At 42.0% G+C, this 21,318-nt stretch overlaps 1 protein-coding gene and 1 long non-coding RNA gene across 3 annotated transcripts; both read left to right on the top strand.

Moving 5' to 3' along the window:
* The first annotated feature begins 3,261 nt into the window (after positions 1–3,261).
* Positions 3,262–5,111, top strand: LOC110500879 (serine/threonine-protein kinase/endoribonuclease IRE2-like). Its single transcript, XM_090213377.1, has 4 exons — positions 3,262–3,783; positions 3,948–4,108; positions 4,186–4,382; positions 5,087–5,111. The coding sequence occupies exons 1-4, from the start codon at positions 3,345–3,347 to the stop codon at positions 5,109–5,111; spliced, it is 822 nt and encodes a 273-aa protein (XP_090069503.1). The 5' UTR covers positions 3,262–3,344.
* Positions 5,112–5,357: 246 nt separating this feature from the next.
* On the top strand, positions 5,358–9,465 carry LOC110500622 (uncharacterized). Of its 2 annotated transcripts, XR_016490341.1 has the most exons (5): positions 5,358–6,343; positions 6,429–7,007; positions 7,354–7,445; positions 7,570–7,667; positions 7,752–9,465. It is a non-coding gene; the product is annotated as an uncharacterized LOC110500622 (long non-coding RNA). The 2 variants fall into 2 exon arrangements; XR_002470134.3 differs by having other exon boundaries at positions 5,359–7,007.
* Positions 9,466–21,318: the final 11,853 nt, after the last annotated feature.

The following is a 21,318-nucleotide window of genomic DNA, read 5'->3' as shown; positions in this document are numbered from 1 at the left end:
ACCTTCAAAATAAAAGCCCTCTCGATACACTGGGAAAGTAGATCGGTACCACTTTTGGTGTTTGAGTCTCTGGCAGAACCCTCTTATTTATTGTCTTCCGCGGCTGTGACCTCCTGACCCAGACAAAAAAAAATGAACAAAATAAAAATGTTAAAAAACTTGCACTTGTATTTCCTACTAGCACTGGAAAAATGTACTTACTACGTTTGTGATTCAGTGTGGTTGTCTAAAATATAGGCTACATGGGCCAGAGCTGTCGGCTTGTGACATGTAAAAAAAATTGTGTATGTAAAAATGCTTAATTTTGGCACTTTAGCAAGTCTACTGAAATTAAACATCTGATTGATTGAATTCTCCATGTTGTCTACAGTAAAAGGCACGTCATTTAATATAACAGGCTTTTCAAATTCAATATTGGTGCACTATTTCTACTTAAAACACCAACGGGACGCAAAAGGCACTAATTTCCTGGAACGACCAGAGGTGTTGGCTAGAGCGCTCAAGTTACCTGCCATACCAAGAGTTGGGTATCAGGAAGAACTGATAGTTGATGTCTGTTCCTCATCAGTAGTGGACACTATAGTGGAGCTATAGCTTGAAAGAGGAGTTGTTTTTTTAACCACAAAGTACTTTTAGAGGTGCTTTAAGAGAAATGTAAGGTTGTAAGGTAGATTTTTGGGGTAAATTGCAGTGAATGTTGTTCTTTCCAAGTTGTAGATTATAGCAGTAATAGTGAGAGAGCGAGGTAAGTGACTAGAATAGCCTTATTAATGCAATTGTATGTCTTTATTGGAAAGAAGACTGACGTGCAATACTTACATTAACACGTGTTTATATTTCAGGAGATGACATTGTTGTGACTGTAACTTGTTTTCCAACTTCTTGATTATCAAGCGAGTTATTAAGTGAATAAATACAAATCCTACATTTTACACAATCACGTCATAATCTTTACTAAAAACATTGTATTTTTTTGTGTATCAGAAAAGTACATGTTATGAGCACTGATGTTCTGGTGTCAACTGTAATGTCACAAACTGCAGTAATACCCGGTTTAATTATTAAACCATGCCACCCTTGGAAGAGAATAAAGTTATTTGGTATGCACCTGACCTAAGCTGTCAAACTGTGATGGCAGTAATAGCTAGCATAAGGTAAAATAATCAGCATTTGTCTGATAAACTCTGCCTTGGATTTACATTTTATTATTCACATTCGTATTATGTTCTAACAATGTATTCAGAAATATCATTGTTTCCCTGTAAGCTTTACAGTTCAGATTTTCTTCCGGAGATATCTCTACATTGATATAATTCATGGCCGATGAGTAGTTATGGCACACACATTTGATTTAAAAGACTCCCTGCAGGCAACACTGCTGAACCCAGCTCCACCCCCACTACCACCACAGCCGACAAATCCCTTAATACAGTACATTCTGCTGTTGCGTCTGCAAATGAAGAAATATGTACGCACCTTCAACAAGAGGGTGTTAACCCCAACCAACCATCATCCAATCTTTGGACTCCTCTGCATTATGCCTTAATGTCCAAAGCATCTGTCAATACAGTGAGGAGACTGATCGTAGCAAAAGCTGAACTAAATGCCCTAGGCCCACTTGGGCTTACACCACTTGACATTGCAGTGGAGGATGATAGAGAGGATATTGTGAGGATACTTATTCATGCTGGTGCTCTTGCGCAAATAAGACCTGTTATACAGCCTAATGATGAGCATATTAAAACAAATCTAGTCAAAATAATTCATCACGTGTCACCAAAAGATACGTTGTTTTCCATAATTCTACCTTTCGTAGATTTTCAACTCAGTATAGTACAGCAGAAATCCCCAACTGAGATGTTTGACTGCTTTGACAAACACCTACTAGAGGAGAACCCTCAAAAAACATTTACTATGATTGATTTGTGTTTTGACAATGAGGAATAACGCCAGAGAAGCATTTAATGGCTGAGGGACTCTAATAAACTAGATATCTGTCTTGAAGATTGTTATGAATTTTATGAATAATGACTAAATGATGTGTACATTTAACGTAGAACTATAACTAACAGAATACTACCCTGTCACTGTATGATTGTATGAAACGTATTAGAATCATTAAACTAAATCTGATGTGTGTAGTTTTAGTCAAGAATTAGAACAAGGACTTTCTGTTCCTTTTTAGTATGTAAGCAGGGTGTAAGTGAGAAACAAATGGAGCTATCATCAGACAAGCTGGAACACTGTGTTGCTTACAGGACATTCTGTCCCCACCCAGGGAGGGGAGAGACCTTGGGCTTGTAGTAGATTGTTTAACAGGTGGCAGACAACATATGAGTAGGAGAAGACTTGTTAACTATGTTGACATTGTATCTGAGAGGAGGAGGGACATTTATGACGAAATGTGAGGTATATAAACCAATGTACCGGAAATGATAGGGAGAGCTTTCTAAATAAACATTCCTGACCATTGTAGCTGGGCCTCCGTCTGATTTCAACCAGTTTCCTACAAATTCTGGGTATCAGGCTGAGTAATCAATTCAATTGGGTTTATGAACACTGAGAACATAATTCTCTTGACAAAGATGCAAGCACACGTCTGTCTAGAATTTCTCAGGGAATCCTGAAGTCAAGAAACTTGCATTCAGTAGTGTGCACAATGACAGAAATACCCAACAAGGTATCACTTACCATAATTCCTAAACTAGTGGAGCTGCTTTCTAGTGAGAAACTAAATGCTGATGTACAACAGTTGCTGTTAATTGTTACAACACTGTATGTAATCATACAGAAGACAAAAGACAAAGATGGCTGGAGCAAGTCCTTCCTTACAATATTATGCAAAGGTATTGTCCCTTTTTTGTAGAAAGAGCACACCTTGAACATCAAGGTCTACACCTATGGGCTGCTTGCAGATGTGCTTTCATTTCATTGTGTCCCTAATATCATTACATCACTGGGAGTCTGAGGAATTGCTTAATTCAGTAAGAATGGGGATGGACAAAAACCTGAAACAAAAACTGAGTAATCTAAACATGTCTTTAAAGAGACAATTTATTGTTTCCAACTCAGCAAGTGAAGATTACAAAGATGGCATTTTCTCAGAAGTCAAGAAGAAGAAGAAGAAGAAGAAGGAGAAGAAGAAGAAAGAGAAGCAAGACATGTCAAAAGACAAAGAAAGTACTGGAACCTGTAATACTTAATCTACTGCTGTTGAGGAATCTTGCCTTGATGAGTGTTCTAGTGTCAAGCCGTTCCACCCCACCACTGACACATCCCCATTACAGCGCAAATGGCACAAAGTCAGCAAGCGGTGGGAGACACAGTTAGAGAAGCTTGCCAACATGGATGAATGTAAAGTTTATAAAGTAGGAAACCTCACTCTTATATTTGATGATGATTACTTTCGCATAGCAAAGGGAAGTGATGGAACTGAGGTCTTCTTGGGCCTGAGGGATGATGGCACTGAAGTAGCTATAAAGAGAATGATCAGTTCAAACTATCAGTTTCTCAAGAATGAGGAAGGATTTTTACGTCTTCCAGAGCTTGACAGTAGCGGTATTGTAAGATACATGGACTTTGCAGAAGACAGTTTCTTTGGTTATCTTGCTCTTCAGCTCTGTGAATACACTCTGGATGAGTACATTAATACACACCTGTCCAAGGACGACACTCATGCCCTGATGAAAATCACTCAAGAGGTGCTCCGCAGTTTAAGTGTCTTTCATGGTCCAACTACCAAAGTCCTTCATCGGGATATCAAACCTCAGAATGTTTTGATAGGTGAGAGATACTATAGTATCGCACAGTTAAGCCTTTCACTCTAAATCTAATATATGTTTTTCACCATTATGTGTTAAGAAATTGCATGGGAGTATTTTAAAGTCATTTTCTAGTACATATAATTATGAAAAGCATGATATTGTGATATTATTTATCCTTAACAGATATCAATGGAAATGCAAAATTGGCAGATTTTGGCATAAGTCGCAGATTGACAGTGGAACAAACAACTCGATACACAGTCCCTGCGGGAACAAAATGCTGGATGGCCAAGGAGACGTTAGACAAACAAGGCTCTGGATATAAGAGGAGCTCTGATATACAGGTTGAGCAACGTGAAGATAGAATAAAGATTATTTCCTGTTTGTAGAGCGATGGACTGAATGATTGTTGTAATTTCAGGTGGCTGGGATGTTGGTATACTACGTCCTTTCTGGTGGACACCACCCCTTTGAAGGTCCACTTGGTGAGGAACTTGAACAGAATCGAAACATAATCAAGGGGACTTACACACTAGAACATGTGGCAGACGAGGTGGCAAAAGACCTCATTGACTGGATGATCAATGAAGACCCTGATGAGAGACAAATGCATAAGAAGTCTGTGCCAAGATTGGAAGGCAGTTGTATTCCTGATCCAGCTCTGCATTTATTATGTTATATATATTTGAACTCACATGCTCCGGTATTGGTGAAATATGATTGACCAAATATTTCCACGATATACATTTTAAAAGTGCTGAACAAATAGTTATATTGGCTATGCCCATCTTAGCTCGCTCATTAATGTCTTAGTCGAAATCACGGATTGCCTCTTATCTGCTTGTTGTCCCCTTATGCCATAAGTTTGTACATCTCAATTCTCAGTAGAAACCACATTTGTTTAAACGAGTCAGCCATATCAGCTATATTTTTTTTTAAATAAGTAAATGAGGCTGAATGAACTGTTTCACTGCCAGACAAGGCTCCACTGATACCCTGGTGTATCAGTGGTAAAGTGTTGGGACTGCTGTTGGGACTCTGTTGTTGGGACAGCTTTATGTACCGTTTCTGGGCACAGTTTGTCACTGTTATAGTGCAATTCATGTTTTGTTTAATGTTGTGCTCTGTACTGGCGTTGCTGGCATGCATCCCACCAAGATTTACATGCTAAAATCGCCACTGGTTGCAATATGTAATGTGTTGGGCAACCTCACCAATTTCACATACAACTGTGAGTTATAGATCTGTCATTCTTGTTGAAAGCCAGTCTAAAAGCAGTAGATTTGTTCTATGTGTACTTTTATATGCTTCCCTTTCTTAAGGTTTGTTTTTGCGTCTTTTACTTAGAACTTATAGCCACTTTGGCTTCATAAACCACTGCTACTGTTTACCACAGAGAGCATTTGATTCTGTCTCATCTCCTCTACCTTTCTCACGTCTACTCTTGCTTCTCCCCTCCAGTGTTCGACGTCGTTGGTTTACTAACCACCGGTCCTGGGAACCATCATTACGCGCACCTGGCATTTATCACTACGCACACCTGTACTCCATTATCTCACGTACTACCTCCCCTTTATCTGGCACTCCCTTAGGTTCTTTCCCTGGGCAGTATTGTATTATTTTGTTCATGTTGAGATGCTATGCTGTATTTGTCTATGGTACTTGCGCTATTCAACTTACCCCCTTGACTCCCAGCATCTAGGTTACAGAATACTGCTTCACAAAATGGAAGCAGCAGATGGTCGACAAGCAGGGATACCTACTTTGTAATCACCATGACCAGCGGGCAAAACTGAGGACAGCTATGGAAGAGGCTCTTTGCAGTGTTCAATGTCTTGAACATACCTGAGAGGAGTTGCCTTCAACTAGTGGAGGATACTCTACCACCAGCCCATTCAGCTAACTGCGCAGGTCAGCGATGTCCCTCCTGGATCAATATGACAGCACCCCATGTAAATGCTGTGGCTTCTGACTACAGTATTCTACTTTTCGCACCAGATGGGAACTCTTACTGCCGAGAGGTCCAAGGTTGCCACGGTTATTTCTCTGCTGACTGGGTGGGCATTGGAATGGGCCATAGATGTCTGGGAGAGGAGCTGGATTCGTATGCAGGGTTCATGGCTCGGTTCAGAGGTATCTTTGATCATCCACTGGAGGGCAGAGCGGGGTGAGTGCCTACTCCAACTACGGAGGACCAGACGGCTGCTGAGTACGCACTCACCATCTGGACAGTAGCAACATCCAGTGGCCTGACTGTGCGAAGAGGTTCAGACGGGACTGGCCTATCGAGGACAACTTCTGCTTGATATCACTCATTGTGATGGCCATCCAGTTGGATAACCTTTTTTCGGGAGCATTGGTACTCATCACTTCTCTCCCTCAGTGAACACTTTGGATCAGAGCCTGAACCCATGGGGGTAGGGGTCACTTGCCTCCCCGCAGTGGAGCAATGCAGGTGGCGATAGCTGGGGCTCTGTCTCTATTGTGGGCACCTGCTCCAGCAGTGTCCGATACGGCCCAACTCGGGATCCACAAGTGTAGAGGGATGGTCACTTGATCTCTTACTTCCTGGGGCAGATGTGTGTATCCCCTCATCCCTTTCTGCAAAAATCTTTTTGGTGGTGATTGTACTATTTGACTGTCCCTCATGTACTGTTTCTACAGCAATGGTGGATTCCTGTGCTGCAGGGAACTTTATTGACCAGACCCTTGCCTCAACTTCAACTAATACCCGCTCTCCTCGCCTTTCCTGGTTCAAGCCCTCGATAATCAGTAATTAGGTTCCGGGACCATCAGACACATCAAACTACTCACTGCGCCCCCATGCAGATGCATCTACCCTCTGTCGGTGGCTGAAACCCAGGCCATCGAAGAGTACATTCATGAGGCGCTCCAACAAGGTTTCATCCGCACGTCCACTTCTACAGGGTCCGCAGGTTAATTCTTTGTGGCCAAGGATGGAGGTTTACGCCTATGTATTGATTAGAGGACTCGATGACATCACCAAGTACCGTTACACTCTCCCATTGTTGCCGGCAGCCATTAAAGAGCTCTGCGGGGCTCAGTTTAACTTTTTTAATTTTTTAACCAAATTGGACCTGCGGAGTGCATACAATCTCATCTGCATCAGGGAGGAGGATGACAGCTTTTAGCACAATATCTGGTCACTGGAGGATCACTTTGCATGGATGAAAAATTAAAACTACAGTGGAGACCCTGAATCATCCCTCCTGGAAACCACAGGTGAAAATCCTTGTCAATTGAAAAGTTGTTTTATTAGTATGGCACTGTGTAATGAAAATAACAATTAACCACCTTGCATTAAACACACAAACTAAAGCTAAACATAAGGAGATAAGGACAAAACATTTATGGATCAGGATTCCAGTAAGAGTGACACAATGATTGACAGTGACACAATTATAACACAATGATAATACTGTAACGTGCATAATGAAAATAATTAGTTTATAATATTCAGATGCATAGGATGCTTGGGCAAAATGAGAGACAATGCTTAAGTATATGCATTAAACTGAGTACATGAATGTATGACTAGACACTTCTACTGTACATCGTTGTTTTCCAGGAGAGTTGGGAATGAGAGGTTGGGAAGTGTCGTGATGCTGCCCAAGAGCTTCTAAAAGTGCTACGGAGACAACCTGTCAGTGGAGATCCAAGGTGAACCAGTTGTCATTTTATTAAATGTATGTACATGTGTATTAAAAGCGTGAATACCCTCTCCCCTGGCAGAGTGTAGAAAGCTCAGAGGCTACACAATTTACAGATTGTTTTGTGATCACAGCTGTCCTCTGAATTGACGATAAAGATGGATGGCAAACAGCCCTACCCTGAGAACATGTTGGGGTTACTACGCTTCATACGCAACCTCCATGAGCACTAGTACGTAAGACTGTTTTCCCCCGTACTAAAACGTTTCACTGTCTTACCATTTGAAGGTGGCTGAGTTTGTTTCTCCTTCTGCAGTGCTGAGGATTTAGAATTGGTTGACCTAATGAAGATGCTCCCTGATCTCTTTGGATGTGTCTACATGTTGGCCAAGAAAAAGGGCTGGAATTCAAGGCCTGGGCTGAAAAACGTATTTCAGAAAGATCTAAGCTCATGGTTCTGAAATGTACATTTTCATGTGAAGTGATGCAATATGACCTATTGTAGTACTTTTGACTTTTGTAGGTAGAGCCACTGATCTTAACTGTTTTAAGAACATTTTATATTCTATATCTTCACAGATCTAAACCATATGATTTTTACGAATCTTACATGGTTATAGCCTACATATTATGGGAGTTCATATGAAAATACAGTACACACAAAGCTTTGATAAAAATTAGTGGTTACTTTTTTACTTCAGTTAAGGTATACAGGATTTGTATTAATATAAATATCTGTATGAGATTTCAGGGATGTCTGGATCAAAGTATTGACATCCTATTTTATCTGTTTTGCTTGATATGAAGTCTGCCCAAGAGTACATTGAAACAGGATTGTATTTCTTAAATCTGTGATCTATCAATGGAGGAGCTGTGATGCTCTCGTGGATAGAACTGTGACGGTTACAAATGTAGTGTTGATCAGCAACAGTTTTCTATTAACCACCCTAAAATGTTAATGCACCTCTCAAAGAGCAATATAAAACTGCCATTTTTTTGACACACCCAGACTTTCCCGCCCACCTGCAACAGCTGGTGTAGAGTAAACAAACTAGTATGCAGTAGGAACAAAACATTGTCCTCTTTCTGGTATAAAGCCACACATCCAGCACCAGATCAACCACAATGAAAAGCCGACCTCCGAGTCACCAGGAATTCTGACAGAGGGTAGTAGAACTACTGTCACCTGTGATGCCAGGTGGTCGCTTAGCCCACCCGGTTAGATGGAAATCATACCAATCACACCATTCAGGTGACTGTGATTGACATGCTGTGTTAAATGTAACTTCATGTTTTATTGTTATTTTTGGGTTAAAGGAAGCATTCTGTACATTTCTGTTGAATTGTTAGATGTAATATATAGGCCATTCTTGCGTGTCATTTACCATTTATGTGACGGTGAGGAGAACCTGACGTGAGCCTGGTATACCCCAACCTGAGTCTAATGGAATCGACAGGTTCGCTTCAAGTATTGTATTATCATTGACCTGTTAGGGTGTTTGTAAATATAAATTTAGATTATTTTGTAAATATTGTCATTTGAACATCTAAATTGTCTTTTTTTTTTAAATAAATAACTTCTGCACGTGATCCTGCCTGCCTCCTGCACCATTTAACCGTCCAAAAATAGATTTAGCAACAAAGGATTTAGGGCCTACATTCAACATGCAAGAAGCGATAAGTTAGGCTTACATCTTAGATGGAAGGGCATAGTACAAAATGAATAGCATGCATTTCAATCTACAGTTTGGTTTAAAAAGCTGTGGCTAAAAATAATTGTATCCATTAGTGTACATTGTCTAAAACAAACCAAAGAAGGGGTTACAACTTCGGAGTCATTTCCGGTCACTGCCGCTGGACCAGATGCAATGTGGAACAGGGAGTTGTAGTTCTTCACAGAAAGCGTAGGTGTATTCGAACCATTGTAGTTCCTAAGCACTGACATTTAAACGTTTTTGTTCTGGAATCACAATCATGAAGCACCCCTTAAATGTATTGTCTCTACCTTCTTGCCCTTTGTGCTGTTGTCTGTGCCCAATAATGTTTGCACCATGTTTTGCAACCATGTTATGTTCTGTTGCTACCATGCTGTGTTATGTGTTGCTGCCTTGCTATGTGGTCTTAGGTCTCTCACAACAAGTGTTGTGTTGTCTCGTTGTGATGTGTTTTGTCCTATATTTATGTTATTTATTTAAAATGTTTAATCCCCGTCCCCGCATGAGGTATTTTGCCTTTTGGTAGGCCATCATTGTAAATAAGAACTGTAAAACTGACTTGCCTAGTAAATAAAGGTTAAATAAAATAAATAAAAATTAAACATGACAATGTTCTCACTACAATTTCGAACTTAAAGTGGTGAACTTTTTAATAAATAGGCCTATAGGCTTTTAGCTAGGGTTGAATATACTCAACAGTAAACTTTGGAAACAGCTTGATTGTACTACTAGACACTTTATACCGTTTACCCCTTTTTCTCCGCACTTGGTAGTTACAGTCTTGACCCATCACTGCAACTCCCGTACGGACTCGGGAGAGGTGAAGGTCGAGAGCCATGCGTCTTCCGAAACATGACCCTTCCGAAACATGACCCGAGCCGCACTGCTTCTTGACACACTGGAAGCCAGCCACACCTTACACCTTGGTGACCGTGCATGCTTCCGGCTCGCCACGGGAGTCACTAGAGCCCGGTGTGACAAGGACATCCCGGCCGGCTAAAGGAAGGAGGCCATGGTGGCGGCTTGAACAGACACTTTTTTTACAGAGCTCCGCACCAAACTTTAGAAAGATTGTGAAAAAAACAAGTTTACAGTCATTACTATTACTGTTTTTATTTGTTCGAGATATAAGAACCTTCCTGTGACTGGAATAAGAATTGGATAATTTATTGTCCATGCAAAGTCGTGACAAAAAAAGAAAGGAAGAAGCTACCAGTTCTATTGCTAATCAACAAGAGAGAAACGTGCTTATAGACAACTGCCATAACTGCGCTTGCCCTATGGATAATAGCATGCTTTCAAATGCTGTTGAAGATGACAAATTCCCCTCTTTACCGGTTACTCCATGCAAACCTCTACCCTCCAAAAAACCCAACATGAACTCTGACATCGTGGCTACCCTCTCCTTACTCATCAACTCCAGGTCTGACGCCACTGAGAATGGTAGGCGGAAACACCATGGTTATCAAAGGCTTGATAAAGACTGGAGTTTGCATGTGGTGAAATCAAGGATGTGAAAATGAGAGTGGCAAAAGTTGAAAAAAGTGTGGAAAATAATAACAATGTCTACCATAGACATCTCACTGACCTGGAGCAATACACAAGAAGATGGAACCTGAGACTCTACGGTGTGCCAGAGGTGGAAAATGAGATGCTATCCACATCTGCCAAGAAGTTATGCCTGCAGAGTAGAACAAAGTTGGTGATACCATCGACGTTGTGCATCGCCTCGGCAAGAAGCAACAGCAAAACGATTCAAGACCTAGCGGTATCATCATCCTCTTCACTGCCAGATTCTACAGGGATGCTGTCTGGAAAGCTGCTAGGAAGAACGCCTTCCTTCAGAGCCATGGTATGCGTTTCGCTGAGCATCTCAGCCCAGAGGACTTAGAAAGAAGGAACAAGTTGTGGCCAACGATCAAGATAGCACAAAATGAGGGAAAGGCTGCTTACTTCGTCGGAGGACGAGGCTTCATCAATGGTTCAGAAATCCATATTCCTCCCCAAAATCTCACCAGAAGGAACAGATTTATGGTTTCGGCCATTTTATTCTCATTTTCCTTGTATTGATTAACGTTACCTAACAAGCATCAGGTGACTATTTTTTGGAATACTCAGGTACCTCAATTTATTAGTTTGTTCTTGTATGACCAGAAGGCCTATTTTCTTTACAAACTTACGAAGAAGACTGAACGTTGTATTTATTTTTTATGTATACAGTAACCAAGATACTGTTTTAACTTCTTAAGGTATAGGGGGCAGCATTTTCACTTTTGGATAAATAGCGTGCCCAATTTCAACTTCCTGCTACTCATGCCAGGAATATAAGATATCCATATTATTAGTATATTTGAATAGAAAACACTGAAGTTTCTAAAACTGTTTGAATCATGTCTGTGAGTATAACAGAACTTATGTAGCAGGCAAAACCCAGAGGACTAACCGTTCAGAATTTATTTATTTATTTGGTCTCGGTCTGTTCTCTGAGTTCTCATTGGCAAATTATATTTCTTAGGAACCTGTTTTCAGTTCCTACCTCTTCCACTGGATGTCACCAGTCTTTGGAATTTGGTTGAGGTTATTAATTTGTGCAATGAATGTTGAGAGTGCACAAGACGTGAAAAATAGCGTTGGTTTGTTGTCTTCCTGTATTGAACACAGATACACCCGTCTACAATTTCATCGATTATTAATGTTTAAAAATACCTAAAGTTGTATTACAAAAGTAGTTTGAAATATTTTGGCAAAGTTTATTGGCAACTTTTGAAATATTTTGTAGTGACGTTAAGTTTTTTGGAAGCTGTTTTTTTCTGGATCAAACGCGCTTTATACATTGACATTTGGATATATATGGTCGGAATTAATCGAACAAAAGGACCAATTGTGATGTTTATGGGACATATTGGAGTGCCAACAAAAGAAGCTTGTCAAAGGTAATGCATGTTTTATATTTTATTTCTGCGTTTTGTGTAGCGCCTGCAGGGTTGAAATATGCTACCCTCTTTGCTTACTATTGTGCTAAAGATAATAGCTTCTTATGCTTTCGCCGAAAAGCCTTTTTAAAATCTGACATGTTGGCTGGATTCAACACGAGTGTAGCTTTAATTGAGTATCTTACATGTGTGATTTAATGAAAGTTAGATTTTTATATCATTCTTTTTTTATTTGCCGCACTGCATTTTCCCTGTTTTTTTGCCCAAGTGGGACGCAACCGTCCCCTATAGCATAAGAAGTTAAAGGGCATACAGGTCTGCTCTGACTTTACACGGTTATTGTTCTATTTAGTTATTAATACTTATTTCCAAGTAAAAAAGGTCTTAGGAACATGTGTATGTAAAACATTTTTTTTTCAATTTTTTTATGATCAGTTTTCATATGCACTTAAAATAGTAGGTACCCTTTAATTTAAATTATTATTTTGTATTGTATTTCTCAGAATAGTTCCTGATTACACTAAAGAGGGTTTTTAGTCTCTCTTACTACAAAGAACCCTTGGTTTGGTCTGGAACATAATTTTCTGTTGAGTTGAATTTCAAAAGCCGGATAACATCTAGCTCAGAGTTTATGGAATAAGCTATTTTCACTTTAAGTTGACTTAAATGGTGCAGATCTCGGTTCCTTATCGCTTACGTTTACTGTTCCTACGCTTTTGACTCTTCCTACTACAGTTTATACTTTTATATCATCTTTGTTGTTTTGTCTTTGTCTATAGTTTCTCTTAATGCTAGGGGGTTGCGAAAAACATTGTGAAGCGCAAGGCCTTATTTTTATTTGCTTATCAATTTCTAACAGATTTTTGGCATATATCCAAATGTATTGACAGTGAAGTGTGCTACTACAAATATTTGTACTCCTCCACTCACAGACCATAGGGCCATTTACATTGATATCAAAATATTTACCCTTGATACTAACCTTGGTAGAGCATCCTACTGGAAGCTAAATAGCTCGTTATTAAATAATGATATAGTTAAGTTTGAGGTTAAAAATCTGCTTTCACACTTTTGGGAAAGGGCTTGTGAAGAAAAATCTTATTGCAAGAACTGGGAGCTCTTTAAATTTGAGGTGTCGAAATACCTTAGAAAATATGGTAGTAATCTTGCTAAGACCAGAAGAGCTGAGGAGGAAAAGGTGATCATTAAGATAACTTCCCTTTCTCAGAGGTCCCCGGCCAGCCTCTCGGCGGAGGAGAAGATGGAACTGATTGAGTTACAAAATAATGAACTGGATAATATATATAGATTAAAAGCAGAGGAGCCTTTATTTGATCTAGGAAAAAATGGATCGAGGAGGGAGAACAGAATTCATCCTATTTCTTTAGACTTGAGAAATTTCACTCTACAAATAAAACTATCCATAAGTTAAACATTGATGGTGTTATTACAGATTACCAAAAATGTATCGCTAAATACTCTATCAATTTTTACAGAAAATTGTATACTGTCATGAATCCACAGATATGTTTTTTGACTCACTGAATAATGTTCACTCTATCAGTGATATAGAATCTAAACAGTGTGACGAACCCATCAAGTTGAAGAGATTATGGAGTCTATCAAACATCTAAAGAACAATAAATCACCAGGTGTTGATGGAATTACATCAGAATTTTGCTAATTATTTTCTGAACAAGTAGCTCCCTCCCTATTTGAAGTATTTTTAGAGAGTATTAAATACTATGTTCTCCAACCTACAATGACTCAGGGGTTAATAACACTGATACCTAAGTCTAAAAAAGAAGTGCTGCTCATCGATAACTGGTGTCCAATTTGTCTTCTTAATAATGACTATAAGATATTAGCCTTACTACTTGCAAAAATAATTAAAGAAGTCCTGGATGCAATCATTGATGAAACACAGTCTGGCTTTATGAGGAACAGACATATTTCTAACAATGTCAGACTAGTATTAGACATACTTCACTACTCAGACCTAATAACCGAGGATAGCTTCATATTATTTTTAGATTTTTATAAAGCATTTGACACAGAGACTTGGCTTTGGGGATTGTTTCTGTTAGGCTATTAAGACTCTCTATACACATGGTAACAGCTCTATCAAATTGAAATATGGCACCTCACCTCGATTTCAGTTAAAGCGAGGAATTAGGCAAGGTTGTCCTATCTCTCCATACATGTTCTTATTAACCAGCCAACTTCTTACAAATTCTTTAAATAATAGTCCTGTCCAAGGTATTTGTCATGTATTGTCATGTTGTGTCTTGTTTCTGTCCTTTCCCTTCACCCTGTCTCCCTCTGCTGGTCGTTATTAGGTTACCTTTTCTCCCCCTCTTTCCCCCAGCTGTTCCTTGTCTCCTCCTAACTACCTCGTCACCCCTTTTCCCACCTGTTCCCTTTTTCCCTCTGATTAGTCCTCTATATCTCTCTCTGTTTTTGTTTCTGTCTTTGTCGGATTCTTGTTTGTGTTATTCATGCCTGAACCAGACTATCGTCATGTTTGCTGCAACCTTGTCCTGTCCTGTCGGAATCTGCCGGCCCATCTGAGCCTACGTTTGTTTTGTTATTAAAGAAGCTCCGTTTACGTTAATTCGCTTTTGGGTCCTCATTCACGCACCGTAACAGAAGAATCCGACCAAGAATGGACCCAGCGACTTCGGATCCTCTCCACTCAGCCGTCGAGATCCAGGGAGCGATGCTAGGCAGACACGAGCAGGAATTGTCTGCTACTCGACATGCCGTTGAGACCCTGGCCACCCAAGTCTCCAACCTCACAGAACAGGTTCACCATCTCCGCCTCGATCCACCGGCCACTTCCAGGGCTTTCGAATCTCCGGAGCCCAGAATCAATAACCCGCCGTGTTACTCTGGGGAGCCCACTGAATGCCGCTCGTTCCTCACCCAGTGTGATATTGTGTTTTCTCTCCAGCCCAACACTTACTCCAGGAGCACTGCTCGTATCGCCTACGTCATATCTCTCCTTACTGGACGGGCTCGTGAGTGGGGCACGGCAATCTGGGAGGCAAGGGCTGAGTGTACTAACCAGTATCAGGACTTTAAGGAGGAGATGATACGGGTTTTTGATCGATCTGTTTTTGGGGAGGAGGCTTCCAGGGCCCTGTCTTCCCTATGTCAAGGTAATCGATCCATAACAGACTACTCTATTGAGTTTCGCACTCTTGCTGCCTCCAGTGGCTGGAACGAGCCGGCTTTGCTCGCTCGTTTTCTGGAGGGTCTCCGCGCAGAGGTAAAGGATGAGATTCTCTCCCGGGAGGTTCCTTCCAGCGTGGATTCCTTGATTGAACTCGCTATTCGCATTGAGCGACGGGTTGATCTTCGTCACCGAGCTCGTGGAAAGGAGCTCGCGTTCTCCGTTGCCCCCCTCTCCGCATCACTACCATCTTCCTCTGCCGGCTCGGGTGCTGAGCCTATGCAGCTGGGAGGTATCCGCATCTCGACTAAAGAGAGGGAACGGAGAATCACCAACCGCCTCTGTCTCTATTGCGGTTCCGCTGGTCATTTTGTCACTTCATGTCCAGTAAAAGCCAGAGCTCATCAGTAAGCGGAGGGCTACTGGTGAGCGCTACTACTCCTGTCTCTCCTTCAAGATCCTGCACTACCTTGTCGGTCCATCTACGCTGGACCGGTTCGTCAGCTTCCTGCAGTGCCTTAATAGACTCTGGGGCGGAGGGCTGTTTTATGGACGAGACCTGGGCTCGGGAACATGACATTCCTCTCAGACAGTTAAGGGAGCCCACGGCCTTGTTCGCCTTGGATGGTAGTCCTCTCCCCAGGATTCAGCGTGAGACGCTACCTTTAACCCTCACTGTCTCTGGTAATCATTGCGAAACCATTTCTTTTTTAATTTTTCGTTCACCTTTTACACCTGTTGTTTTGGGCCATCCCTGGCTAGTTTGTCATAATCCTTCTATTAATTGGTCTAGTAATTCTATCCTCTCCTGGAACGTCTCTTGTCATGTGAAATGTTTTAATGTCTGCTATCCCTCCTGTTTCCTCTGTCTCTTCTTCACAGGAGGAGCCTGGTGATTTGACAGGGGTGCCAGAGGAATATCACGATCTGCGCACGGTGTTCAGTCGGTCCAGGGCCACCTCTCTTCCTCCACACCGGTCGTATGATTGTAGTATTGATCTCCTTCCGGGAACCACTCCCCCCCGGGGTAGACTATACTCTCTGTCGGCTCCCGAACGTAAGGCTCTCGAAGATTATTTGTCTGTAGCTCTTGCCGCCGGTACCATAGTCCCCTCCTCCTCTCCCGCCGGAGCGGGGTTTTTTTTTGTTAAGAAGAAGGACGGGTCCCTGCGCCCCTGCATAGATTATCGAGGGCTGAATGACATAACAGTGAAGAATCGTTATCCGCTTCCTCTTATGTCTTCAGCCTTCGAGATCCTGCAGGGAGCCAGGTTTTTCACTAAGTTGGACCTTCGTAACGCTTACCATCTCGTGCGCATCAGGGAGGGGGACGAGTGGAAGACGGCGTTTAACACTCCGTTAGGGCACTTTGAATACCGGGTTCTTCCTTTCGGCCTCGCTAACGCTCCAGCTGTCTTTCAGGCATTAGTCAATGATGTCCTGAGAGACATGCTGAACATCTTTGTTTTCGTTTACCTTGACGATATCCTGATTTTTTCACCGTCACTCCAGATTCATGTTCAGCACGTTCGACGTGTCCTCCAGCGCCTTTTAGAGAATTGTCTTTTTGTGAAGGCTGAGAAGTGCACTTTTCATGCCTCCTCCGTCACATTTCTCGGTTCTGTTATTTCCGCTGAAGGCATTAAGATGGATCCCGCTAAGGTCCAAGCTGTCATTGATTGGCCCGTCCCTAAGTCACGCGTCGAGCTGCAGCGCTTTCTCGGCTTCGCGAACTTCTATCGTCGTTTCATCCGTAATTTCGGTCAGGTGGCAGCTCCTCTCACAGCCCTTACTTCTGTCAAGACGTGCTTTAAGTGGTCCGTTTCCGCCCAGGGAGCTTTTGATCTCCTCAAGAATCGTTTTACATCCGCTCCTATCCTTGTTACACCTGACGTCTCTAGACAGTTCGTTGTCGAGGTTGACGCGTCAGAGGTGGGCGTGGGAGCCATTCTTTCTCAGCGCTCCCTTTCTGACGACAAGGTCCACCCTTGCGCGTATTTTTCTCATCGCCTGTCGCCGTCGGAACGTAACTATGATGTGGGAAACCGCGAACTGCTCGCCATCCGCTTAGCCCTAGGCGAATGGCGACAGTGGTTGGAGGGGGCGACCGTTCCTTTTGTCGTTTGGACTGACCATAGGAATCTTGAGTACATCCGTTCTGCCAAACGACTTAATGCGCGTCAGGCGCGCTGGGCGCTGTTTTTCGCTCGTTTCGAGTTCGTGATTTCTTATCGTCCGGGCTCTAAGAACACCAAGCCTGATGCTTTATCTCGTCTCTTCAGTTCTTCAGTAGCCTCCACTGACCCCGAGGGGATTCTCCCTGAGGGGCGTGTTGTCGGGTTGACTGTCTGGGGAATTGAGAGGCAGGTAAAGAAAGCACTCACTCAAACTCCGTCGCCGCGCGCTTGTCCCAGGAACCTTCTTTTCGTTCCCGTTCCTACTCGTCTGGCCGTTCTTCAGTGGGCTCACTCTGCCAAGTTAGCCGGCCACCCTGGCGTTCGGGGTACGCTTGCTTCCATTCGCCAGCGTTTTTGGTGGCCCACCCGGGAGCATGACACGCGTCGCTTCGTGGCTGCTTGTTCGGTCTGCGCGCAGACTAAGTCCGGTAACTCCCCTCCTGCCGGCCGTCTCAGGCCGCTTCCCATTCCCTCTCGACCGTGGTCTCACATCGCCTTAGATTTTGTCACCGGACTGCCTTCGTCAGCGGGGAAGACTGTTATTCTTACGGTTGTCGACAGGTTCTCTAAGGCGGCTCATTTTATTCCCCTTGCTAAGCTTCCTTCTGCTAAAGAGACGGCACAAATCATCATCGAGAATGTTTTCAGAATTCATGGCCTTCCGTCAGACGTCGTTTCGGACAGAGGTCCGCAATTCACGTCTCAATTTTGGAGGGAGTTTTGCCGTTTGATTGGGGCTTCCGTCAGTCTCTCTTCCGGCTTTCACCCCCAGTCTAACGGTCAAGCAGAACGGGCCAATCAGACTATTGGTCGCATCTTACGCAGTCTTTCTTTTCGCAACCCTGCGTCTTGGTCAGAACAGCTCCCCTGGGCAGAATACGCCCACAACTCGCTTCCTTCGTCTGCGACCGGGCTATCTCCTTTTCAGAGTAGCCTCGGGTACCAGCCTCCGCTGTTCTCATCTCAGTTCGCCGAGTCCAGCGTCCCCTCCGCTCAGGCTTTTGTCCAACGTTGCGAGCGCACCTGGAAGAGGGTCAGGTCTGCACTTTGCCGTTATAGGGCGCAGACTGTGAGGGCTGCTAATAAGCGTAGAACTAAGAGTCCTAGATATTGTCGCGGTCAGAGAGTTTGGCTCTCCACTCAGAACCTTCCCCTTAAGACCGCTTCTCGCAAGTTGACCCCGCGGTTCATTGGTCCGTTCCGTATTTCCCAGATCATTAATCCTGTCGCAGTTCGACTTCTTCTTCCGCGATATCTTCGTCGCGTCCACCCGGTCTTCCATGTCTCCTGTGTCAAGCCCGTTCTTCGCGCCCCGCTCGTCTCCCCCCCCCCCCCCCATCCTTGTCGAGGGCGCACCCATCTACAGGGTCCGTAGGATTTTGGACATGCGTCCTCGGGGCCGTGGTCATCAGTACCTAGTAGATTGGGAGGGGTACGGTCCTGAGGAGAGGAGTTGGGTTCCCTCTCGGGACGTGCTGGACCGTGCGCTGATCGATGATTTCCTCCGTTGCCGCCAGGTTTCCTCCTCGAGTGCGCCAGGAGGCGCTCGGTGAGTGGGGGGGTACTGTCATGTATTGTCATGTTGTGTCTTGTTTCTGTCCTTTCCCTTCACCCTGTCTCCCTCTGCTGATCGTTATTAGGTTACCTTTTCTCCCCCTCTTTCCCCCAGCTGTTCCTTGTCTCCTCCTAACTACCTCGTCACCCCTTTTCCCACCTGTTCCCTTTTTCCCTCTGATTAGTCCTCTATATCTCTCTCTGTTTTTGTTTCTGTCTTTGTCGGATTCTTGTTTGTGTTATTCATGCCTGAACCAGACTATCGTCATGTTTGCTGCAACCTTGTCCTGTCCTGTCGGAATCTGCCGGCCCATCTGAGCCTACGTTTGTTTTGTTATTAAAGAAGCTCCGTTTACGTTAATTCGCTTTTGGGTCCTCATTCACGCACCGTAACAGTATTTCCATAGCTGGTAAAGAAATTATTATAAGCCAGCTGGTTGACAATACGACACTTTTTATGAAAGACGCTAACCAAATTCCCATATCGATTAATGTGATACAATCCTTTTCCAAAGCGTCTGGTCTATATCTTAACATTAATAAATGTGAACTCATGGCTGTCAAAGATTGTGTGACACCTTCATATTATGGTATTCCAGTAAAAGAAGAACTTCCATATTTAGGCATAACCATTACAAAGGATCAGAAGTCTAGAGGCTTACTAAATTTGAACCCTCTTGTTAAAAAAACGATGAAGAAGCTAAATCAATGGCTACAGAGGGACTTATCTTTAAAAGGAAGAGTCCTAATAACCAAGGCTGAAGATATCTCTAGACTAACACGAGGCGCTCTATCTTTATATCTTGACAGTAAAATAAGCATGGAGATAGACCAGATGCTTTTCAACTTTCTGTGGAAAAACCGTACCCATTACATTAGGAAAATTGAACACTTATGAGAATGGTGGGCTGACTTTTCTGGACTTTACTACCTTAAATAATACTTTTAAGATGAATTGGATAAAACAATTCCAAAGAAAACCCACTTCTATGTGATCATTTTATTCCTCATAATTCCTCATTTTATAATTGTATTCCTTATCATGTCTTCTCTACTTTTGGTGGCCTTAACTTCATGTTGGTTTGCAATTGTAATATTGACAAAGTTCCAGTGAAGCTTTCTGCTTTTCATCGGCAGGTTTTCTTGTCATGGTCCTTAATTTATAAGCATAATTTTCCTCCACACAGGTATTATATATGGAATAATCGGGATATATTGTATAAAAATACTTCTTTGTTTTTAGAATATTGGTTCCCGAAATAATATCCTATTGGTGAGCCAACTGGTAAATACAGAGGGTCCTTTACTTAGTTATAAGGAATTCTTATCACTTTACAAGGTAACATCTAAAGATTTTGCAATTGTTTTAGATGCCATTCCCTCATGTGTTGCTTTATTATTCAGGAACGTGTCAAGACCTGACCCTCAGAGCCTACCTTCTATTGACCCTGTTGACTCATTTCTTTTGGTCCATTCAACGACAGAGCAATACGAACCTTGTTTCAGCAGGATGTTGTATACCTTATGTCATGACTTATTGGAATGGATTTATTGATAATGTCTGTTGGAAAAAAGTTTGGATGTTGCCACACACATACCTACTTGTTAACAAAATGAAGGAAGTTTCCTTTAAAATTATTCATAAATATTATCCTGCCAACCACTATATGAAGAAGTTTAAGGAAAACATACATTTAAATTGTTCCTTTTGTAATGACCACCCAGAAACAGTGTTGCATATTTTTTGGCATTGTATTAATGTAAGAAAACTGTGGAAAGACATCAGTAGATTTATAATTGAACATATTTATGAAGATTTTACACTATTGTGGAGAGATGTAGTGCTTGGATTCTTTACCTACGATAGAAATAAGCTGAAACATTTATGTAATTAATTTCATTATTCTTTTGACAAAATGTCATATTCACAAATGTAAATTTACAAACAAAACACCACATTTTCTAACCTTACAAAAATAAATAGAACTGTATTTTAAGACAATTAAATACTCTACTAACAAAAAAGCTCTTAGAATAATAAGTGTATGTATGTCCCTTAAGGTCCTTGTGTAATGTGATATTGTACCCCGTAGCCCAATTGTCCGTTGTATATTATTTATATGTACTTTTGTTCCCACAGGTACTTCCTGTATTGATTTGTTGTTAATAAAACATAAAAAAATATAAATGTAAAAAATGTCCTTTGTATATTATTTATATGTACTTGTGTTCCCACATGTACTTCCTGTATTGATTTGTTGTTAATAAAAACATATATATAAAATTTAAATAATTAAAAGTACATTAAGTCCGGCTAAACTCCCCTAAC

Source organism: Oncorhynchus mykiss, chromosome 21 (assembly GCF_057628025.1).
Source record: "Oncorhynchus mykiss isolate SJ-2025 chromosome 21, ASM5762802v1, whole genome shotgun sequence".
In the NCBI taxonomy this organism is placed as follows: Eukaryota; Metazoa; Chordata; class Actinopteri; order Salmoniformes; family Salmonidae; genus Oncorhynchus; species Oncorhynchus mykiss.
Note: the sequence above shows the minus strand (reverse complement) of the source record. Positions and strands in the feature narration are given on the sequence as shown.